The sequence below is a fragment of the Scardinius erythrophthalmus genome (genome assembly GCF_964197995.2).
Source record: "Scardinius erythrophthalmus genome assembly, chromosome: 1".
In the NCBI taxonomy this organism is placed as follows: Eukaryota; Metazoa; Chordata; class Actinopteri; order Cypriniformes; family Leuciscidae; genus Scardinius; species Scardinius erythrophthalmus.
The window spans coordinates 21,509,209-21,534,491 of NC_138221.1; the positions used below are offsets into that span (position 1 = coordinate 21,509,209).

Consider the following 25,283-nt stretch of genomic DNA (forward strand, 5'->3'; position numbering starts at 1 on the left):
AAGAGATTCACTGACTGCCTAAACTCGCTCTGCCTAAAGTCATCGTTCGATTTGCTTGTTGGCAAAAACTTAATTCTGCTGTTGGCAATTATTTCCTCCAGGCGTTGGCGAAGGAACGATGTAAACATCAGTAAAATTCACCCTTCAAGGCGTTTCGATCATGGACAGGAGTGTTGCAATGAAGGTTTCTGCTCTGCTTTGTGTTTTTCTTCTTTATGGGACTTTTCCTTCAATTCAAGCAGGTAAAGGACGAACTTTTGCTGCATTTATCAGAGAACCAAAGTGAAAGTAACACGTTTGCGCTTCCTGATCATAAACGGCTTAGTGACGACATAATTCAAATTTGATTACAAACTTATGCAAACATTGTTTATGAAATGTAAGAGGTTTATCCAGTAGGATTTTTTTTGATTATGTTAGGATTCAGATTTGTGATTGATAATGTCTCTCGAAGACTTACAGGTCTGGCTTTATATATTTTCTTAAAAGATTGTAAGATTATTTGTATTTCTGTATTTCTGTAACAGAAATGTTTTGAAACTATCCTGACTATCCTTCAGAAACGTACCACTTTTATCACATTTACACTTAAGTGAATAGTTATTTCATGCATATTTTATTGCTCTTCATCACAGAGAAACACTCTCTGTATTACATTTACACTGGTTTGTCCAAACCTGTGGATCTGCCGGGCATCTTTGAATTCACTGCTATGGGTCTGCTAGACGACAGACAGATTGACTATTACAATAGTAAAGAAAAGAGAAAGATTCCCACACAGCCCTGGATGAAAGAGAAAATGCAGGAGGATTACTGGGAAAAAGGCACTCAGTCGAGAAAGAGCAAAGAACAGTGGTTTAACGTGAATGTCCACATTCTGATCAACCGCATGAGACACAATGAATCAGGTGAGAAACATTCATGCTGTTTAACCTGCTTACATATTAATTCAGTAGGGGTCAAAGCACTGAAAGTGCTGGAACTCTAATGTGTTTGTACTGACTTTCTTCTTTTCCTTCTAATGGATCATAACTTCAGAACATTAAGGGCTAGATACAAACATATTTTTTTCTTGAATCTTTTAGTCATGTATCTAATTTTTTGTTCATGTATTTCATTTAATTTCTGACTATAAAATATTGCAGCCAAAATTTGAAATTTTCCAAAATACTCCACTGACAGGGGGCTGGATTGCTTTTTAATTACTGTAAGTTTTCAGCACTTGTCTTGGCTTTCCATGCCTTTTTGCGCCTCCCTTTCTTCATGTGTTCAATACTTTTCCCCTGTGTCATTTCACATTATTACACATAACTTAATTTCTGAACTTATTTTTGTTTGTTTCTTTGTATGTATGGCTTACTTGGGTTGTTACCAACATCTGGTGAAAATTTCATGTCAATAGCACCTTTGGAAATATATTTACTGAGAAAAATGATGACGTGTTCAATACTTATTTTCTTATTACTTACCCCGCACCTCAATACCTTGCTGAGTTAGTGCAACCATATGTTCCTGCCCGGACCCTTAGATAATTTGCAATAATTTGCTTGTCGTACCCAAGTATAAACTCTCTACTGTGGGTGGTAGGGCTTTTAGTGTTGTAGGCCCTAAGCTACAGAATAAGCTGCCCACTAATCTCCATGCCACCCCTAACCTCCAGACCTTCAAATCTCTTAAAACTCATCTATTCACCATGCTCAGTAAATAATGAATTTCCTCTTTAATTCTATGTCTTCCACTTTTTCATTTTTTGTTATATGCTTACTTTATCGAAATGTATGTTTTCTTTGATTATATAACTTGTTAATTATTTGTAGTTATTGGTTGTCTCTGTCTGCTCGTCTGATTGTTATAATAAGCAGATTGATTGTTTCTGTCTGTCAACTGTTTGTATTATTTTGTGAATCGACCTTGGGTTCTTGAAAGGCGCTATAAAAAGTAACATTATTATTATTACTGAAGGTTCAAGATGGACTTTGCTATAAAAACCACATCATAATATACATTTAAATCATCCACATGAGCCAATATTGTTTGTACCACAATGATTGATGCTTGCAGCTATTATTTTTAACTATTTATCTAATCTCACAAACATTTATGTCCATGTCAGAACTTCATGTTATTCAGAGGAGAGTTGGTTGTGAAGTAGATCAGCAGGGAGATGAAGTGAAGTTTCTCAAAGGTGTTTCTGAGTACGGCTATGACGGAGAGGACTTCTTGTCTTTTGATGATAAAGAGTCTCAATGGGTCGCCCCAGTTGACGCAGCTCTACCAACCAAGAGAAAGTGGGACAATGTGCCAATCCTAAACCAATACACCAAAGGCTACCTGGAGAAAGAGTGTGTGGACTGGCTCAACAAATTCAGAGAATATGGAGACGAGGAGCTCAGAAAAACATGTGAGTAAATGTGTTTGTATTTGTTGATTATATGAAGCTTTAATTGAGATGGAACTGATTTACAAACCGGTCCCTTTGTTTCCAGCTCCTCCAGATGTTCATGTATTTTTAAGGAAATCCAATGACAAAACCAAGTTCACCTGTCTGGCCACTGGCTTCTACCCCAAAGACGTGACGATGATCATTAGGAAAAATAACACATCTCTTCCTGAAGATGAGATTGAATCCACAGGAATTAGAACAAACCATGATGGATCCTATCAGCTGAGGAAGAGTGTGGAGATCAAGGAGGAGGAAAAATATGAATATGATTGTTTTGTGTCCCACAGAAGCCTTGAAAAACCAACTGTCTTCAAATTGGGTAATTAAAGCAGTTCCATATCCCTCAGTCACGTTCTACATTACGTCAGGACTGACACAATCGGATCTCGTCTGAGAGCCCAATCACCTTTGAGTGGTAACAAAACATGTAACACTCTGTACATATGAGTATATAAGACAGCATGCAACACTCACTCAGTAAAACTTTCGCTTCAGAGCCGAGCAGTCATCATCACTCTGCTCTTAACAATCATCGTTTGTGTGAGCTGAACAAGAGGGAAGCACTTTTGTGTATTGGTGTGACGGCATATCAGCGGAGGTCAAAATCTGAAAGAGCAATTGCACAGCTAAGTGCAGCGAATTAACTAATTTGAATATTAAAATTAAAATGAACAGCATTACAAGAGCATTTCCCTAAAAGAGTAAACATGGGTGATGGTGCATCTTTTTCAAGATGTCATTCCACCAGTAAGTTTCTGGTTACGGTAATTTCCTGGTGTAACCGGTCCTACTTTACTCTAAAAATTTTTTTTTTTCTGACAAGGACGCTAAAGACCGCAGCCGCTAGCTCACCTTTTGAGGCCAGAAGAGGGAGGTTTACATGCACAGTTCTTACTGGCCTATGTCTGTTACACTCACCCCCCTAAACCTCACTCCCATCCAGGTCACGACACCAAATGTAACTGGTCCTACTCGACCCGTTCAGAGCGGGATTCGAACCATGGTTTCCAGAGTGGGAGGTGGGAGCACTTACAAAGACGCTAAAGACCGCAGCCACTAGTGCGGCTCTTGAGACCAGGGGATTGAGGTTTACACACACAACTCTTACTAGCCTAAATCTGTTACACCATGGTCACCACAGAGAACCACTTCAGTTAATAAACAGGGTGATGTGCCTGGCTCTTCCACTCATGTATTGCATCGCAATGGGGGAACTAGCATCTCATTCGGGGCTCTCGAGGAGGACCAGATGTCAATTGCTGCATCGGAGGGCGGGCTTGATTCCTCTGGGGAGGAAGACTCAGCTGTGCTGCCCCCTTTGGGGAGACTAGCACTGTTTGAATCTGACCCAGAGTTGAATGTCATGCTTTCCCGGGCCGCCACGAGCGTACGGCTCGAGTGGAACCCCCTCCACCTTGTCCCGAACGCTCGCGGTTGGACGATTGGTATCTCGGCGTGGGGAATTCTGAACAGCATTGTCCCACCGTGGGCAGGGGCAGCGGTTGTGGTGCTTTCCATGGGGATCCCATTGCGTCAGTCAGTTCTGATGTTACGTCAAACGTCTGACTGATAGGGAACGTATTGATTACTAATGTAACCCCGGTTCCCTGAAGGAGGGAACGGACACGTTAAGTCCCACCACCACAAAACCATGTACCACCGCATGAATAGCTGGGACCACGTCTTGGTGTCACATGCCTGTCCTGTCTTGTGCTGCACATGGATGTTTTGTTATTTTGGGCCATGTGCTCGTGTCTGTTGTCTAGCATCTTGTTATCTGATTATTGGTTAATTTGTCCGACCTGTCTGTCTCGTTACCCTCCTTTGTTTGTTCCCCTATTTAGCCTCCTTGTGTTTGTAGTCTTGTGCTGGTTCGTTGTCCGAGGTTTCCTGTTCCTGGAGTCCTGAGTTTTTGAGTTTTTGTACCTTGTCTGCACCTTGTCTGCATGTTACTAATAAATTTCCTCTGCATCTGTATCCTCGTCTCACATTCATCGATTCCGTGACAGAACGAACCAGCCAGATATGTGGATTCAGCGGAGTGAAATTTTTTCTGGGGAGGATAAGGAATCTTCAATTTCCTTGTTCGAATATGGTGCGCTCAAAGAACTATGGAGGATGAGGGGACCATGGTAGACGGTGATCAGCAGAAAGGCAAGCCTTCACCGCTGGTCCCGAAACGGAGGAGAGGAAGGAAGAACCCCTCTGTGACTGTTCCGGTGGTCCCGGTTCCGGTGGTCCCAGTTCCGGTGGTCCCGAGTCCAGTGGTCCCAATTCCTGTGGTCCCGAAACGGAGGAGGAGAATGAAGACTTCCTCCATGCCAGTTCCGGGCGTCCCGAGTCCGGTGGTCCCAGTTCCGGTGGTCCCAGTTCCGGTGGTCCCGAGTTTGGTGGTCCCAGTGCCGGTGGTCCCAGTGCCGGTGGTCCAGAGTCCGGTAGCTCCAAAACACAAGAGGAGGAAAAAGGCTCCCTCTGTAACTGTTCACGTCTCGTCTGCCCAGCCAGAGACTGTTCACGTCACGTCTGCCCAGCCAGAGACTGTTCATGTCACGTTTGCCGAGCCTGTGTCACCAGACAAGATGGCCGCCGCAGAGCCTGTGTCCCCTGACAAGACGCCTGCTGAAACGTTGTTGGATTATTTTTCGACGCTATTCAAGATCCTAGAAATTCCCAGGAATGTTCACGTCACGTCTGCCGAGCCTGTGGCTTCCGACAAGATGGCCGCAGCCAAGCCTGTTCACGTCACGTCTGCCGAGCCTGTGTCTTCGGACAAGATGGCCACCGCCGAGTCTGTGTTTCCAGACAGGATGGCCGCCACCGAGCCTGTGTTTCAGGGCAAGATGGTAGCCACCGAGCCTGTGTCTCCAGACAAGATGGCCGTCGTCGAGCCTGTGTCTTCGGACAAGATGGCCACTGCCGAGCCTGTGTCTCCGGACAAGATGACCGCTGGGCCGGTGCCTGTTTCTGTTCCTTAGCCGGTGCCTGTGTCTGTTTCTGAGCCGGTGCCTGTGTCTGTTCCTGAGCCGGTGCCTTTGTCTGTTCCTGAGCCGGTGCCTTTGTCTGTTCCTGAGCCGGTGCCTGTGTCTGTTCCTGAGCCGGTGCCTGTGTCTGTTCCTGAGCCGGTGCCTGTGTCTGTTGCTGAGCCGGTGCCTGTGTCTGTTCCTGAGCCGGTGCCTGTGTCTGTTCCTGAGCCGGTGGTGTCTGTTCCTGAGCCGGTGGTGTCTGTTCCAGTTCCTGAGCCGGTGCCTTTGTCTGTTCCTGAGCCGGTGCCTGTGTCTCTTCCTGAGCCGGTGCCTGTGTCTGTTCCTGAGCCGGTGCCTGTGTCTGTTCCTGAGCCGGTGCCTGTGTCTGTTCCTGAGCCGGTGCCTGTGTCTGTTCCAGTTCCTGAGCCGGTGGTGTCTGTTCCAGTTCCTGAGCCGGTGGTGCCAGTTCCAATTCCTGAGCCAGTGGTGCCAGTTCCTGAATCGGTCGTTCCAGTTCCTGTGCCGGTGGTGCCAGCTCCAGTTCCTGAGCCGGTGGTGCCAGTCCCAGTTCCTGAGCTGGTGGTGCCAGTTCCAATTCCTGAGCCGGTGGTGCTGTCTCCGCCGTGGCCGCCCGAGGGGTCGTCTCCGCCGTGGCCGCCGAGGGGTCGTCTCCGCCGTGGCCGCCCGATGGACGGTCGTCTCCGCCCTGGCCGCCCGATGGACGGTCGTCTCCGCCCTGGTGCGCCGATGTACGGTCGTCTCCGCCCTGGCCACCCGATGGACGGTCGTCTCCACCCTGGCCGCCCGATGGATGGTCGTCTCCGCCCTGGCCGCCCGATGGACGGTCGTCTCCGCCCTGGCCACCAGATGGACTGTCTGCTCCGCCCCGGACTCCCGAACTTTGTGTGCCTCCCGGGTCTTCTGAACTGTCCATTCCCCTTGTCGCGCCCTGGTCTGTCCCTCCCGTCCCGCCCTGGTCTGTCCCTCCCGTTCCACCCTGGTCTTATGGAGCGTCTGGTAGCCGCTCCGTAGGGAGGGGGTAATGTCACATGCCTGTCCTGTCTTGTGCTGCACATGGGTGTTTTGTTATTTTGGGCCATGTGCTCGTGTCTGTTGTCTAGCCCCTCCCATCTAGTTATCTGATTATTGGTTAATTTGTCCCACCTGTCTGTCTCGTTACCCTCCTTTGTTTGTTCCCCTATTTAGCCTCCTTGTGTTTGTAGTCTTGTGCTGGTTCGTGTCTGAGTTTCCTGTTCCTGGAGTCCTGAGTTTTTGAGTTTTTGTACCTTGTCTGCATGTTACTAATAAATTTCCTCTGCATCTGTATCCTCGTCTCACATTCATCGATTCCGTGACACTTGGCTCCTCAGCGCAAAACTCAACTGAGTGAGTTTTGCACGCTGCCTTATATACCCTTATGTAATTAATTGCCATACAAATACCATACCCTTAATTGCCATGCAAATCCTGTATTGTTACTACTGTAGGTGATTGTAGGTGATTGAGCTCTCAGGCGAGATCCCATTGTGTCAGTTCTTGAGTCAGTTCCCCTTAAGGGAACGGGAGCTATATTAGTAATCGAGACGTTGGACATAAGCCCTATTCAGACGGGACTAGTTTAACATGGAAAGGTGGAGTAAAGTAATTGGTACCAGAGCTTCTCAGTGATTTTAGTCCCGTCCGAATATACTAATCCCGTGCAAATAACCCACTGTAAAAATGTACGTAAATATTCCGTCATTTCGTGTTTAAAAGTAATTTTCCTCAGTTTTTCTAGTATGGAGGCACTTGAAAAAACATTCAGTTGCGTTCTAGACGCTGGGACAAGTCTGTGGCAAAACACAAGTATTTTCTACATAACATTCAGACAAAAAAGAAGATCGAAAGCACTTGTTAGAGGCACGAAATATCTTTTAGCGTTAGGTAAGTGCCTATTATCAACACAATTCAATCTGAAGTTAATTAATTCATCGTTCGACAGGACATAACTGTTTTATTTTTATAAATATCGGTAATGTTTTTGTGCATGTGATATCAGGATGCAACGTAATGCACACATGATGACAGGAGTGACGGCGGTGTGTAAGTCGAGTTACCCCTCCCACTTCTGCTAGTTCCCTTACGAGAACGTTCTCTCGTACTGCGTTGCAAACGCTATGGGAAAACTCCTTTTCTCGAGAATATTGAAGCCTTTATTTTAAAACGCATTTGCTACAGCACAGGCGAGAGCATCAGACCCACGTGAGTGAGCTGATAGGCTGTGCTGTGGGCAACTGCACGAACCAATGGCGGATAGACAGAAGCGCGCGAGCCAATCAGGGCGCTTGGCGCTCTGTCACTGTCAAGCGCGCGAAACTACACGTGACCATAACATATAAATACAGATAGAATCCGCCATTTGACAGATTTAATCTCCTTCAGCTCGACTCACCTCGTCGCTGATTTTCTCCGGTCGTAAGAAGCCCTCGTCGTGGAAAAGCCGTCCAGCGGAACAGCTTCGCATCCCGGCATCTCGCCAGCTGAGCGTTTCCCTGTGGCATCCGACGAAAAATTATATCCTTTTCATTGCATATTTATCTAAAAGAGCAAACCGCTGTTTTCACAGCGCGGCATAATGCCTCTCTCCATCTGTGAGAGCTGCGGGGTCTCCCTGCATGCATCCGACGGACACACCCAGTGTGCGGCCTGCCTCGGCCCTGAGCACGCCGAGGCAGCGCTCATGAAAGGCGGCTGCCAATTCTGCGACGGGATGCCTGTCTCCGTTCTCCGTTCAAGGCTGTCTTCGACGGTGACCGATTCCGCCCACCTTCCGTCTTCGGCGCCCCACGAGCCCCGTAGGAAGAAGCGGCGCGATCAGAGGCGTCCTGAGCGCGGTGAGTTTAGCGAGTGCACGCCGGGCCTTTCTCCTCGTGCCTCGCCCACGCCTTCTTCGCCTGTCCTGTTCTCTCGGAGCGAGCAGCGCCCCTCGTCTGAAGTGGCTGGACTCGTCTCTTTCGGCGCATCTCCGGATGACGTCGATGACGCACTTTCTATGGCGGCATCTGAGAGCGAGGAATGGTCGGGCTCCGCGGACCCCGCCCCCCCCTCTCAGCTAGAGTTTTCTGATACTCGAGCGAGCATTGACGCCGAACTTCTCCGTGTCATGTCTCGCGCTGTTGACGAGTTGGGACTCGATTGGCTTTCTCCAGCTGAGCCCGCCAGAAGCCGCCTCGATGAATGGTACCTGCCGGGGCGCCAGCAGGCCCCTCGTCAGCGCGCCGCTCCATTTATGCCTGAGGTTCACGAAGAGCTCACAAAATGCTGGCGCGCGCCCTTTTCAGCGCGAACGCGCTCATCTGCCTCTTCTACGCTCTCCACTGTTGACGGCGCTGAAGAGAAAGGATATGTGTCTCTCCCCCCACTGGAGGAAGCGGTCGCTGCACACTTATGCCCCCCCACTGCAGGTAGTTGGAGGTCTAAGACGGTGCACCCTTCTAAGCCGTGCAGAACTACTTCGGCCATTGCCAGCCGCGCATACGCTGCCGCCGGTCAAGCCGCCTCTGCACTTCACGCCATGGCGACGCTTCAAGCCTTCCAGGCCAAACTTCTCCGTTCCATGGATGAGTCAGGCCCGGACCCAGACACATTTAAAGACCTCAGGAGTGCCACGGATCTGGCACTGAGGGCCACGAAGACCACCGCTCAAGCCCTGGGCCGCAATATGGCCAGCCTAGTGGTAATGGAGCGCCACCTCTGGCTAAACTTAACCGAGATCAGGGACGCGGATAAATCTGCCTTCCTCGACTCGCCCGTCACAGCCTCAGGTCTCTTCGGCCCATCTGTCAGCGGCTTCGCCGATCGCTTCACTGAAGCTCAGAAGGCTTCCAGCGCCATGAGACACTTTCTACCAAAGCGCTCCAGCTCAGTCCAACGGCGCCCCAAGAGCACGCCGCGACCTGAGAAAGTGGTGTCCCAGGTCCTCCAGCCCCGCCCAGCGGCTGAGACCAGTAAGCACATGAAGCCAGCGAAACGGTTCCCGTTCCCTAAGCGCCAGGGCCCGCGGCCGAAGCTGACGCTCGATCACGAGCCCAAGAAGCCGTCCTAACCGGCACAAAGAGGGGTCACTGTCCCGCTGCGGCCGGACCAGCCCCAAAAATCGCTCGACTACTGCTCACGGCTCCCTCTTCAGTTCAGGCGGCTGCAGCAGTTCTAAATGCAGTTCATGGGCCCGTCACATGTCACGCACCCCTGCAAACAAACGCTGTTTTAACAGCGACCCACACAAAGCACAAATCGAGCATAATTTCTCACATGCATACATGTCAGTCCGAGCCCCCCACTCTGGGTGTTCCAGATATGATAATGCCTCTAGCTCTGCGGGCTCTAGCTTGGCAAGCTATCCCCGGAGTTTCAGTATGGGTGATGAACATCATAAAGCATGGTTACTCGCTTCAGTTCGCCCGCAGACCACCGCGTTTTCGCGCGGTTATACAAACCACGGTAAGGGGCACATTGAGTCATGTCCTCCGCACCGAAGTGTTAAGTCTGCTGGCGAAAGGGGCCATCGAGAAGATCCCCCCTTCTCTGAGCGAGTCAGGTTTTTACAGCCGATACTTTCTTGTTCCAAAGAAAGACGGCGGCCTGAGACCCATTTTAGATCTCAGACATCTGAACAAGGCTCTCATGTCACGGCCGTTCAGAATGCTCACGACCAGACATATCCTGACGCAGATTCGCCCAGTCGACTGGTTTTTCTCAGTAGATCTGAAAGACGCTTACTTTCACATTCAAGTGAACCCCCACCACAGGCCATTCTTGAGATTCGCCTTCGAGGGGCAGACATACCAGTACACAGTTCTTCCATTTGGACTGGCACTAGCGCCTCATACATTCACGAAGTGCATGGATGCAGCTCTCTCCCCCCTGAGACAGCGGGGAATGCGCATCCTAAACTACCTCGACGACTGGCTCATACTGACCCAGTCAGAGGCGGAGTCACATACTCACAAAGCCTGGCTCCTCAGCCATCTAGAATGTCTAGGGCTCAGGGTCAATGTTGCAAAGAGTGTTCTGTTGCCCAGCCAACGTATCACGTTCCTGGGAACAGTTCTCGACTCCGTACTTATGAGAGCATGGCCCACACCGGCCCGTGCTCTAACGATTCAGCAGCTCACGGCATCGTTCATAGAGGGCTCTCTTGTACCCCTCAGAACGTTTCAGAGGATCCTTGGCCTGATGGCCTCTGCATCATCAGTACTCCAACTAGGCCTACTGCGTATGCGTCCTCTTCAGCTGTGGCTGGCTCCTCTGGTGCCACCCCACGCCTGGCATTCAGGCCACTTGATTATCAAGGTGGACCAGCGCTGTGTTCAAGCCCTGGCCCCTTGGAAAAACGCCAGCTGGTACCAGCAGGGCGTAAGCATGGGGGTAGTTTCAGAGAGGAGGATGATTTCAACAGACGCCTCCAACTCCGGTTGGGGAGCTCTGTACGAGGGCAGGCCTGCCTCCGGCCTCTGGTCGAGCTCGGAGAAACGCCTACACATAAACTGCCTCGAAATGAGAGCAGTTTTTCTAGCCCTAAAAACATTCCTCCCATACCTGGCGGGACACCACGTGTTGGTACGGACGGACAACATGTCGGTGGTCTCTTACATAAATCGCCAGGGCGGCCTCAGGTCCCGCAACCTGTTTACCATAGCCTCACAGCTCTTGCTATGGGCTCACACCAATCTGCGCTCGCTCAGGGCAGCTCACGTGCCAGGCACGTTGAATACAGGAGCAGACATGCTCTCTCGGGGCAGAGTTCCCCCAGAGGAATGGTCTCTCCACCCTCAGACAGTTCTCCTACTCTGGGAGGTCTTCGGGAAGGCAGAAGTAGATATTTTCGCCTCAGAAGACAACTGTCAATGCCCAATCTTTTTCTCAAAGAGCAGGGATGCGTTGGCCCACGACTGGCCCAACCTTCCTCTCTATGCGTTCCCCCCGGTCTCGATGCTCCCTCAGGTCATCGAACGGATCAGGAACACGAAAAGCGCAGTGCTATTAGTAGCTCCTCTCTGGCGGACCCAGGTTTGGTTCCCAGAGTTGATGCAGCTGTCTGTAGCAGACCCGTGGCCAATCCCAGTGAGGTGCGACCTCCTGACTCAGGCCAACAGGACAATCTGGCATCCCCGTCCCGACTTATGGGCCCTACATGTATGGCCACTCAACGGGTACCCCAGAACCTCCCAGAGGGCGTCCTGAATACTATAAAGGAAGCTAGAGCTCCGTCTACCAGACGCCTCTATCTCAGTAAATGGTCAGTGTTTTCCAGCTGGTGTTTAGCTCGAGACCTCGACCCATACACTTGTGAAGTACCAAGAGTACTGTCTTTTCTACAGGAGATGTTGGACGCGGGTCGCTCCCCCTCCACTCTCAAAGTGTACGTGGCAGCCATTGCTGCTTTTCACGTATTGGAAGCCGGGGCCTCCTTAGGAAAAAGCGACCTTATAGTTCGCTTCCTCAGGGGCGCCAGGAGGCTTAACCCGCCTCGGCCACCGTCTGTTCCGGCCTGGGACCTCTCCTTGGTCCTGCGGGCTCTTAAGGGACCTCCCTTTGAACCACTTCAGTCAGCTGATCCTAAGTCTCTCTCTCTGAAAACCGCCCTGCTTCTAGCACTGGCGTCAGTAAAGAGAATAGGGGATTTACAGGCGCTGTCTACCAGCGCTTCCTGTCTGGAGTTTGGTCCTAATGACTCCAAGGTCATTTTTAGGCCAAGACATGGATATGTTCCTAAGGTGCTCTCAACTCCGTTCAGAGCCCAGGTTATTTCTCTGTCAGCTCTCCCCTCCTCCGAGGAGGATAGCGATTCTCTCATGCTTTGCCCAGTCAGAGCTTTGAGAATTTATCTGGAGCGTTCGGCCTCTTTCAGACAGTCTGAACAGCTCTTTGTGTGTTTCGGGGGCCGATCCAAGGGCCTCCCGGTCACTAAAACCACACTGTCCAGATGGATAGTTGACGCCATTGCCCTGGCTTACACCTCACTGGGCCTCTCTTGTCCCATAGGTGTTAGAGCTCATTCCACGAGAGGTGTTGCCTCTTCGTGGGCTTGGTCAAGTGGTATTCCCATTGAAGACATTTGTGCGGCGGCCGGCTGGTCCGCTCCGTCCACATTTGTGAGATTCTATAAGCTGGATGTCCCTGCTCTGCAGACATGCGTTCTTTCTGTCTAGACTCTGGCTCTGTGGATCCAGACTAGTTTTGAACCATGGTCACTTGGGTATTCCCATCTATAGCATATGTGCGGCGGCCGGATATCCGCTCCGTCCACATTGTTGAATTATAGCTTTAATGCCCTTGCTTGTAGCTACAGTTCTTCTGTCTAGACACTGGCTCTGTGACCCAGTCTAGTTGATATTGAACACACGGTTTTCACTTTGTGGGCTAAGTGACTGGCTCTGGCCAGATCCGATGAATTATAACTTTAATGTCCCTGCTTTGCAGTTACAGTCTTTTCAGTCTAGACTCTGGCTCTGCTGACCCAGACTAGTTTGATATTAAACACACGGCTATCACCTTGTGGGTTAAATGACTGGCTCTGGCCAGTCTTTATTACGGATAATTGATGGGCCCGATGTTCGGTCTCTTTTTATCCTGGCTATTCTGTACTTCCCGGAACTCTGGTGAGTCAGAGCGGCCAAAAGATTAATAGCACGGCGTTTTAAATGGAAACGTTCCCATAGCGTTTGCAACGCAGTACGAGAGAACGTTATCGTAAGGGAACGTACTGGTTACTTTCGTAACCTCGGTTCCCTTAGAGATAAGGGAACGAGTACTGCGTTGCCTTGCCGTGCTATTTTTCTTATGGCAGGTTTGTCGCTTCAGTCGATTATACCTGTCAAATGGCGGATTCTATCTGTATTTATATGTTATGGTCACGTGTAGTTTCGCGCGCTTGACAGTGACAGAGCGCCAAGCGCCCTGATTGGCTCGCGCGCTTCTGTCTATCCGCCATTGGTTCGTGCAGTTGCCCACAGCACAGCCTATCAGCTCACTCACGTGGGTCTGATGCTCTCGCCTGTGCTGTAGCAAATGCGTTTTAAAATAAAGGCTTCAATATTCTCGAGAAAAGGAGTTTTCCCATAGCGTTTGCAACGCAGTACTCTCTAAGGGAACTGAGGTTACGAAAGTAACCAGTACGTTTTACTGAGATATCTTATCAGGTGCAAATTGGCCATTACATAAAGTTACATTACTCAATCTACCCTTGTAAAGTTAATCCCATCCGAATAGGGCTTTAGAGACAGAAATATCATCTGATATGTAAATGGTGTAAGATGGTGACTTCCAGTTCTCACCTTTTTGTTTTTGAAATCCTTAAATAATTAAAACTATTTTTAATTTGTTTCCATTTGTATAGATGGACCATGCAAGGATTGCCCGGTTGAGGCTGCCACTGGTTGGATTGGAGCTGTGATTAGAGCAGTGATTGTGCTTGTGCTGGCAGTTGCAGCTTTAGTGCTTTATGTACTTATAAAGAAAAAGATAATTGGTGAGTAGTGACTAATAAATGATGATCCACAAATCTAGGCCAGGTGAATTGGAGACATATGGGAAAAATGCCTATAGGTATACGTACGTGTGTGTGTGTGTGTGTGTGTGTGTGTGTGTGTGTGTGTGTGTGTGTGTGTGTGTGTTTATACGCTGATTTCACGCAGCCGTTATTTTGAAATCGAAAGCGAGGCTCCGGTGGGAAGAAAACCGGAAGTGTCGCCTTTAATCACAGGAGAGTCGTGAATGCGATGGCGTATTGTTGTGTTTAATGATGTTGTGTCAATTCTAAAACTGTACATACATTTCTTTCATACTTTAGACTATATATAGTGAAATTCATTTATAAATAAAATATTTTTTTTTATATAATTCAGAAAGTAAAAAAAGAAGCAGGAATGAACTATATACATATCCTATATTGGATATTAACATCCAAAAGTGTAAATCGCGGCAGCAGCTTCAGGTTGGTAGTCCAAAGGCATTGTTGTTTATCTTTACTTCCGGGGTTTTTCCCACCGGAGCCTCGCTTTCGATTTCAAAATGGCGGCTGCGTGAAATCAGCGTATACCACAGCACTGTAGATGCACTTTGACATTTCAATGTTTCTTCAACAGGACGATGAATCAGACATCATTGCAACTGGCTCTCGGGAGGATCTTAACCAAGAGGTAATTATATTTTAAATGGAATATCAGTGCTGTTTTAACTCATTTTTGTTTCTCCATGGGCTCTAGTGTAGCACCAACTGTCCAAAGCTTGATTTATTTTCTCATGTAACACATTCTGAGTTGATGCATTGTGTAAACAATACACTTTTGCCTATATATGAACAATCTGCCCATACAGGCTATTTTGAACACATTTGCATAAATAGGCTATAAACTGATAACCTGGTAATACCAAACTCTGCTACTTCGCTTTGCTTCGTAGACAGAGTCTGGAATAGCATAATAGAGATGTGTTTTCTCTCTCGCGGGGGGTCGCTTGTCTGAAGTTTAAAATCATTGGTTACCCGTAAGCCAATCGCATAACGTTTGGTTATGGCGTGTGTTATGCGCATCTCAGCCGCATCTAACTTCCACTGTAAACACATGTATGATGCGAAAACAAAAACTATCGAGCAAAATACCGGAGTGAACATGGCTGTGAATGACTTTTGCAGATTATGTGAAGTAAATCTACGCATCCACGGTACAATCAGCGTCTACGTCACGGCTCTCAGCCCGCCCTCTGTTTGTTGATTGGCCGGCTGTTTTCAGGCCGGAGGAAAACGGAAAGCTATTACGCTGTCTCAGACTGAGTACAGAAGCGAAATGAAATTGAGCGGAAGTACGAAGTCTGACGTAGTCAGGCTAATAAACTGATGCTTAGAGGTCTCCATTTATTAAAAGAACATATAGCCAAATGAGCCTACATTGTCATAATTTTATACCATAAATAAAGTATTTAGCAGATTCACTCTTCATTAAATTGTGGTTATCTCTCCTGAAAGCAGTGTTTATGTGGCTGTTGGTCCTGTTAGCAGCATGAAAAATAAAACTTTTATTCAAATTGAGAAAATATTATAGAGAGTGTTCAAAGAGCGATCTTCTAATGATTGAAGCTGTCAATCACAGATGAATGCTGCAAACTACATTGTTGTCTTTAGACTTCAGACATCAACCAATTTAATGGCATGATGCCAAAATGACTGAGGCTGTATCTCTGCAATACTTGGTATATTGTATATTTTCATTGTCACCTTACTCTAACCACACCACATCAATTTGGTAACAGCACCGCCTATTGGTCAAAAGTGATAAGAAATTTCATCATATTACAAGTGATTGTATTTGTGATTTTTTTAAAGCATTTTGACTAAAATAATCTAAAAATGTCTTTTATTACTCATTTTTGCAGTTGCTCTGAAGCTCCCAGCCATCCTCGCATAACTCACCGTGCCTTTTTTGTGCTTTGATCCTTAATTGCTGCTTGCAGCTCTCTTGTTATCATGGTGTGATATACATTTTTATTCCAGCCAGCATAATACAATACATGTGGAAATATTTACTCTAGCCAGCTTATACCATATATGTTGTTAAAGAAACTTCAAGTTGCATATCATCTTCTTCCTTACTGCTGAAGAACGAGGTCAAAATGACATTTGCAGAAAGGACAGTTTGTTCTTTCCAAATACAGATAAGCTCGCTTGGACTAAGAGCAAAGGTGTTGCATTGGAAAATCTATATTCAGTTGTTTTAATTACATATGTGTGTAAGTGTGTGCATATAACCATGGGGTGTTAGACTAAGTGTTGTGAGTTTTGTGTATATAAGCTGGGCAAAAACGATAAGTCGGGGCCCTTCCATATCAGACTCTGACTTATGTGTGAACTGCCTTTCTTGCAAGAAATAAAGTTCTGCATAACTTAACTCTAGTCAACACACCACTCTGTCTCGGAGCGCGATTTCAGCCGCTGAGACTCAGCAACAGGCACGGTGACGGTTCCACTCTGCCCTCTTATTCCTCACATATAATTAATTACATATATATATATATATTTAAAATATATATATATATATATTTTGTAAATTAATTTAGTTTTACTAGAATAAAATCAGCTTTGCAACTTTGCATGAAAAACTCGCGACAGGCGATTAACTAAATTACGTTACTAGCAGCTTGTATGTAATTGGTTGAAATATGACTGTACGTCATGACGTTAAGTATTCTTTTTTCAGTCAACTTCTACTCTTTATTCATAATAATCTGTATTCATCTAAGACACCTAACGCGCTTGATCATTCAATCAATCATGGATTTAAGGAAATGGTTTACCACGACCACCTCGACAACAGTGAAAACTGTCATGCCTAGCACAAGCACCACCATCAGTGATGTCGACAGGCCAGTGACAGAGGCCAGATGATGACTCTTGCCCAGATGATTTGGGAAAAGATGAGCCTTTGCAAATAAGACTAAATTCGTATCCCATACGCTTATTTGGCACCAGAAACAGATAATTTTTACACGTGTGGTTTCAGAAAAGAGATTGGCTCGAGTATTCAGTTAAAGCAGATGCGGCCTTCTGCTACCCTTGCAGAAAATTTAGCGCTAGAAGTGCTACGCAGATCAAGATCGGGCAGCCGTAGAGCGGACTTGACCCAGTATTTACAACCAAAGGCTTCCATGACTGGAAACACGCTGTGGAAACAAATAAAGGATTCAACAGACATGAAATGTCCAAACAACATTTGACTTGTTATAGTAAGTTAACAACAACAACAACATTTTTAGGAGTTATTATTGATGAAAGTTTGAGTTGGAGAGGACACATAGACTATGTTTGTGGCAAAATTAACAAGTCAATTGGTATAATAAGGAGGATTAGTCATCTTGTTACTCCAAAATGTCTCTGTATCCTGGCTATATTACAGTTTAATTTATCCGTATTTGTCTTATTCTAACATGGTGTGGGGGAGCACATTTCCTACAAAGCTACATACAATTTTAATTCTCCAGAAACGGTTTGTCAGGATAGCGGCTCGTTCAGGTTCCTACACATCTTCAGCTATGTTATTTAAGAAACTGCAGTTTTTTTCAATTTTTGACATTAACACCTTCCAAATATGTGTTTTCATGTACAAATTATTTTCTTCGGAAGGAAAGATTCCTGGTCAGTTCATGTTATACTTTAAAGCTAACTCATAATACCAGGCAGGTAATGGATCTCCATCCTCCAAACTTTACCACATGTAGAGGCCAATTTTCAATAAGATTTAAAGGCACACAGATATGGAATAGATTTTCTCATGTGGCGAGACAATGCACCTCAGTAGAGAGTTTTAAAAGAGTTTTAAGAGGTCTGCTGATGAACTAGTTTGTGCACTTGGTTGTTTCTATATTTTTCATTGTATTTTTATTTTACTGAGAAGTGCTTGTTGTTTTATCATCAGTATTATCATGACATTTTTTTTTTTTTTTTATAGTAATGTTTGCATGAGTTGTACTATATTGTGTTTGCATTCTTTGGTTATTTTTTATCTTTCTTTGGTGGAGGCTTTAGATAAGCCATACTGGCTTTTTGCCTTCTCCGGCACTGTATGCATCAGTTTGTCCTTGGTGTTGTACTTCTTTTAATTTGTGCAAATAAATAAAAAAAAAAAGAAAAAAAAAATATGTGGAAAGAAAAAGTAAGCCGAATTGATAAAGGTATCTCGACGCTACTGTATGCAGAACAAATACAGAGAAATCGATACTACACGTCTTCTCTTATTGATGTTGTGGAGTTTCTGGTGTCCAATCAATTACCCTTTAGGGGTAAAATTGAGGCCTTTGATCATATGGATGAAGGTAGGAGTGGACTGTTCATGTCATTACTGGAATTCAGCATCAGGAAGGACCCCCAGTTGGCTGAAATTATGAAAACAATTCCAAAAAATGCCACTTACACAAGCCATGAAATTCAAAATGAACTCGTTGCAGTAATGAGCAGCACTGTGACTGACGCAATAGTGAAAGAAATCGGCGATTCGTGGTTTACTGTGAAAGTAGACGGAACCAGGGACCCTACTGGAATGGAAAACATTTCTACTTCAATGAAAAAACACTGGAAATTACAGAACGACTGCTTGTGATGACCATCGCAAATTCGGGTGATGCACAAACCATCACAAACATGATACTTTCAGAGCTGTCCAAGGCAGGCTTGAATGCGTCTAAGATTCTGAGTCAAGTGTACGAAGGAGCCGCGGTGATGTCGGGGAAATATGGTGGAGTGCAGCGACTTCTGCAGGAAAAAGTTGGCCGAGAGATACCGTACGTACACTGTCTAAATCACCAGCTGCACTTAGTTGTTGTGCATGCGTTATCTGCTGAGAAATCCATTCAAGATTTTTTCAGCATATGCAACGCGCTTTATAACTTTTGCCGTAAACCCACGGTTGCTCTGCAATATAGAGGTGACAGACTCAAACGTTTACTTGACCAGAGGTGGACAGGCCATCTGGCTACTGTTGCCGTCATCGTCAGTTCATTCGAGGACATTACATCAGTTCTTGAGCATGTCAGCTCTGCAAGGACTTATGGAGCTGAAGTTCGCATGGAGGCAGTTGGACTGTTAAGGGAAGTGATAGATGAAAGCTTCATTTAAAGTTTTCTTTAAAAAATGTAAAATAAAATTTGCATATAGGCTATTTGAATTTCAATCATTTAAAATTGATAAATCAATTCTCATTTCAGTTTGATAGAATTTTATGAATTTTAAATGCACGAATGGACTTAATATTTTTTTAGTTTTTAAAAGCCTTTTTCAAGATATGTGTTTCAATTAACAATTCCATCAAAATTAATTGAATAATCCATACATATTACAAATCAAGAATTTTAAATGAGAAGCACACTAGAGCTTAATAAAATATTTTGTATAAATCTTAAATTATAGCCTACATTTAAACTTTTTATTTTATTTATTTTAAAACTATTTTAATTTATGAATACAACTCCCATAAACTAAATGGTCCATTCCCTTTTTGCTTAATATAAAAATGCTTTATAATGGTCAAGTTTTTTACTAATTATTTCATAATATGAATAATGTGTAAGGATTATTCAATTCAATTTGATGACATTTTACTATAGCCATAATCGACATCTTTAAACTTGAAAAGGGATTTTTTTAAAAAGGCTGTTAAAACAGACTAAAGCTAGTCGTAATATGGGTTTAAATAGCCTGATTTTATTTAGGCCTATTTTTTTTTTTTTTATGTAAAAAAAAACAGCAATTTCATTTAACGCAACCTTTAATTAAATCGTTGCCACCCTAGGTTCTTTTGTTGCTCAATCCTGCCAATATCATTCTGCAAGGAGGGGATACAGACCTTTTAACTGGGATGAAACTTGTATCTTCAGCTGCCGAATGTGTGCGCAATCTCCGCAGCGAAGATGAATTCTGCATTCTCTGTGACACAGTTACAGAGAGCACAAAAGATTCACCTGTCTCAGCAAAACGGAGGCGACAGGTAAACAAGAACCTGAGTGAATATGTAGTTGAAGAAACAACTGGAGCCAACATCATTGATAAAGTGGAGCTACGCAGGCTGTACTTCAGTGCTTTGGATCATATTCTTGGTGAAATTGAGGTGCGTTTCAGTGAACGTAATTTAAAGTTTGCCGCAGCACTTGCCGCTCTTGACCCAGAAAATGAGACCTTTTTGGATGTAAAGTCCATAAAGGCCATCATGGATTTAACTAATTCTACCATTATGGAAACGGAGTGCATTGTTGCAAAGCAATATATCTCCAGAATCAAAGAGGAGGAAAGCCAGCAGATGATGACTACTAGAAGACTTCTTTCTGAACATCACAAAGTACTCGAAGCAATGCCTAGCGTTTTGTCTGCACTTAAACTCGCTGTCACATTCGGGGCCTCTACCGCTATGTGTGAGAACTCATTTTCTGTGCTCAAGAACGTTTTCACGGACAACAGCAAGTTGCACGAGCTGAGACTTAAGTGTGTGGTTCATTGCTCGTAATGAACCACACACGTAAGTCTCAGCTTGTGCAACTTGCGTTTGAGCGGGACCTTACAAAGAAAATGCGTAACGAATGGAAAGACCTCGTTCTGAGAAAGTTTAACTCTTCCACTCGTCGACTGCAGCTTTTATAAAGGTAGGATATGTTTTTGCTTTTTTGTCTTTGTTACTATATTGATTATAGCCAGTGCTGGTCCGTGTTATTTACGAGAATGCTGTAGGCTGCGTTGCTCTGTATCGTTGCGTCTGGTAGCCTAAATGGTGACTTGATGGTTGTTGTTGTTTTAATTAAAAGTGGGTGTATTGTGGAGGTATGCCCCCCCAGTGACAGGTATGCCCAGGCCCCCCCAGGCCCCCTCGTTCCGTATGTCCTGGCGCCAACCCTGCTAGTAGGGATAGTCTGACTGGATCACACACAGGACAAGCCTGATACAGAGTCAGATTTGTAATGGAAGATTTGTGGTATTTGTCCTTGTCAACACTAACAGTCATGACAATCACTATATTTAAGGAGTGTTGCTTTAAAAAAGTTGAATTATACTCCCTCTCTTTCTGTTCCATTATGTCATATAATCTGAATGTTTTGATGCTTTTTGTATAAGCAATTGATGTTTTTAGTTGAAGAGAGCTGGTTTTCCAGACATTGACTATTTCTACCTCTGAAGACTGGCACATTTGCCGAGGTAAAATAATTGTCCTGTTTGTTCTATAGATATTGTCTTATATACACTAGTACGGAAGCGTATTGCATTCACTTGAGGAAAAAAAAATCTACTCTGTTTTTCTGAATTAATGACTTAATTATCTCAGAATTACGAGATAATTTTTCATGAATAAAAAGTTTTTGTTCTGTTTTTCTGAATTAATGACTTAATTATCTCAGAATTCTGAGATAATTTTTTTGAAATAAAAATATTTGCTCTGTTTTTCTGAATTAATGACTTAATTATCTCAGAATTATGAGAACATTTTTCATAAGAAAATATTTTGTTCTGTTTTTCTGAATTAACGACTTAATTATCTCAGAATTCTGAGATAATTAAGTCAGTAATTCAGAAAAACAGAAAAATCGCTGTTGTCTGCCGATCGACCACACTGCCTAGCACTGTGCAGACATCTTAGCTTGCCATGTGTGCTGGATAGCTAGCTATACATAACAATTTGCAAATCTAACCTAAGCTCCCTAGTTGGGTAAGTGATTTTGCGTGACTTTACATCACCAGTCATTAGGCTTAATTTGCTCAACTTACTGTGTTAATCAGTCCCTGAAATTCAGATCCGCTGCAGCGAACAAACAGTTGAAGTGCAAAGGAAGGTAGCATCTGACTGGGAAAGTCCCCGCCAGTGAAAAATGGATAATGCCAACTTATAATTTTTTTTTTTAAATATTTATGTTTGATGAACACACCTGCCACATAGACAGCTGCTCAAATAAATTGTGCATTGTCAACTCACTTTTATAACATTTCTTGTACACAACAACCACATACAAATAACCACCCAAATAAATTGCATGTTTTATTTAAAATATATTGTTATATAAAAACTGACATATTTTAAGTAAAGAGGAAGTATTTTGATACTTTTTAGTATAAAACCAATAAAATAAACTAGATTACAACTATTTAAAATACATAAAACCTAATTTGTGGGTTTAGCACTTTTTACAGTGCAGAAGAAATCATATTCAGAACATTGTTTCATATTCTTTTTTTTTATTTAAAAAGAGAGCTATTATTTTTGTTACTGGTTATTTTATTTTATTACTGAAGTTATTTTTGTACCATTGAGGCATAATAAAGCATGTTCATTAACCTCTGAGAATCCTGTCTGAATTTGTGTCTCGAGTGTCCTCTTTTTTCGAAGCATAAATATGGTCACCCTACCATAAAATGGTAGAAATTATACAATAAAATTAGCATTTAAGTCTATAAACTAATATAGTGTGCTAATAATGTGCATAAACTTATTCCAGCTGCCCTCTTTCTGCTGGTTGTGTAAAGCTGTGGTGAGATGGAGACAGCAATCATTTCAGTTTATTTAGTAAAAACGGTGTTGTTTAAAGTTCATAGTAATTGTTCTGACTTCATGAAGCCTCATGGTGTGAAACGGCAAACTGAATAGAACAAACTCTTTGAAATGTGTATATGATACTGTTAATTTTGCCAAATTACATACCATTGGCATTAAAACAGCCAAAATGGTCAAAGAAAATTAAACTGAAAATGACCAAAAATGGTCAAATGCAGCATAAGGGTTAAAACAGCACACATACATTAACGTCACGCCACAGAAGTAGTTATCTTAAAGTGTCAATTTCAATTAGTAAAGCAGAAGCTAAGGCCCAAATCTGGCACATCAACATCAGTGTCATGAACACTACTTAACACTAGGCGGCCGTAACAATGGATGTGCGTGGTATTATAATGCGTTGCTATTGACGGCCGTCATTATAAGGAAGGAAATGCCACATAATGGCACTGTAATTTGCTCTGTCCCCCTTCCTGTTCGCAGGTGTGATGAGATAGTTAGTAGATTGTGTTCACTGAATTGCTGGCTGTCTAAGAGGTGTCCGCATAATAATATAGTTTACATGGGTTCCAGCACATGTTGGCGCCAAAGGACATGAAATGGTAGATGGTTTGGCAAAACAAGCCAGTAAAAGGGAAATTGTTGAAATGTCAATTTCAATTAGTAAAGCAGAAGCTAAGGCCCAAATCTGGATGAAAATTCAGGAAAAGTGGCATAGATGTTGGGATTTTTTTGGGATGTTGGGTCTTCATATTTATTAAAATATATATTTTTTTTTTTTGGTGGGTCCAGTGACATTTTTTGCAGGCCAAGTAAAAATCTGAACCAGAATGAACCTGTAGAAAAGCTTATTTGTGTTAAGCCCTGCAAATATCAAGACCTGCCTCTTTTATCATAAAATAAAGTTTTGTTACGGGGAAAAAAAATAAAGTAATATTAAAACAAGGAATTTTACTTGGCCCGCCCTACATCTCAAAGCCGGAGCTGGAGCCAGTGTTGTTTAAAGTTCATAGTAATTGCTCTGACTTCATGAAGCCTCATGGTGTGAATGAAACATCAAACTGACTAGAACAAACTCTTTGAAATGTGTATATGATACTGGATATCAAGGGTGAAACTGTTTATAATGTCAGCAGTCTCATTCAATGTCAGTCATGTGTGGGTAAACTATAATTTAGTTAGGCATTTAAAAGCTCTATTGAGAATTTTAAAAAGCAATCATATCAGGATACTTCATGACTTTCAGAACTAAAATTATTTCTGATTCAAGCAGAATCAGCAGAAAACAAAAAAGGACAATAACAATGAGATGATAAAAATGAGTAAAGAGTTTAATCAATCATTGAAGCAAATACAAACATTGAGTAAAAGTGAAGGAGAATGAGACAGATCTCTCTCTTTACTGACTCTTTATAAGAGCCAAAGCATCTCAAGAGAAGAAGAGAAGAAAAAGAGTCCAGTTTCAAAGATACATGAAACTATTTATTGTGATTCCAAGAGTAGAAGTGGAAGAGACACTAGATGTTCTGATGAAAAACAATGACAAACGAGTAAAAAATGAACATCAGATTCATATCTCTCATAAATGTTATGGCCTCTTCTTCAGCTCCTGAACTGTGCCTTCAACGGTTTTTCCAGTGTGAATTTTCTGGTGCTCTTTCAGTTCATCGTCTGTAGTGAAGGACTTCCTGCGTTTCGCTTCTTCCCAGTGTGAACTCTCATGTGAATCTTCAGACTTGATTTTCATGTGAAGTGCTTTTTACAACTGAGGGCAGGAGACAGATTTTTTGGCTTCTGTTTTTTCCTTTCTTGTTCTCGTACATCAGGTCTAAAAGAAACATTAAATCAAGTGAGTTTCAATGGACCATTTTATGCAAAAAAAATTGCTAATCATGTTGTTACACCGATGTATCATTCCTATTTTGTACCCGCGCAAAGCGCGCTTTTCCCTCCACAGAAGCACGTCGCTAAACTAGGGAATGAACTTGCGCTCCCTGGGCGGTTCAGCGCAAAAAACCCTCATGCTATTTTGCAGGTTTAGAAAACAATTGCGCCACTAACCAGGAAAAAAATATTTTAAAGTCAGCATGCTTGGCCATAATCAATGTAGCGTGTGCACAACATACACTTTGATTCTCTCATCTACACAGAAGCAGCAGTTTTCATTTTTGCAAATCATACATTATTAGGAACGATAGATAGATAGATAGATAGATAGATAGATAGATAGATAGATAGATAGATAGATAGATAGATAGATAGATAATTTATTATAAAAGCATACATCTAGCTTACACATTTACCCAAATTAATTATCATACGCCTTTTTAACCGAAGTTAATTTGGGTGGGTTTCTCCATCCCCAACGTCTCTGACGAGAGTGTTGCTCTCCTCGGCTGTGAACCGCTCCTGGCGCGCGCTTAGCAAATCCGCCGTTATAATAGGAATCCGCTATAGAACAAGCGCGCCTGCTCTTAAAGGGAATGTGAGATGACGCTCTGATTGGTTTATTTCACGTTACGCCCAAACCACACCTATGAATAATGAAGCTACTTCAGACCAACCCATTTTAGATTTGCGCCTGGCGCAAGAGTCATTTATCCCGCCGGGAAAATAGCAACAGCGCTAAGACCCGCCCACAAAGTTACTTGCGCTTTGTGCTTGGACACTTGCGTTTCAGATTGTTAAAATATGGCCCTGAATCAGTTTTATGGCGTCATTTTTTAGTCAAATGTTATGAGCGTGTAAGACATGCTCACGAGCACATTATGTTATTTCACACGCGCAAAAATGAACCTTCAGCTGGCATGATAAAAGTACTCG

The 25,283-nt window shown here is 44.0% G+C and overlaps 1 protein-coding gene across 1 annotated transcript; it reads left to right on the forward strand.

Annotated features, from left to right (window-relative positions):
* Positions 1-126: 126 nt before the first annotated feature.
* On the forward strand, positions 127-24,174 carry LOC308695282 (H-2 class I histocompatibility antigen, Q10 alpha chain-like; the record flags this gene model as incomplete). Its single annotated transcript, XM_081373379.1, has 8 exons — positions 127-242; positions 636-908; positions 2,114-2,401; positions 2,487-2,762; positions 13,784-13,915; positions 18,588-18,714; positions 19,835-20,036; positions 24,067-24,174. The coding sequence occupies exons 1-8, from the start codon at positions 161-163 to the stop codon at positions 24,172-24,174; spliced, it is 1,488 nt and encodes a 495-aa protein (XP_081229505.1). The 5' UTR covers positions 127-160.
* Between the last annotated feature and the right edge of the window lie 1,109 nt (positions 24,175-25,283).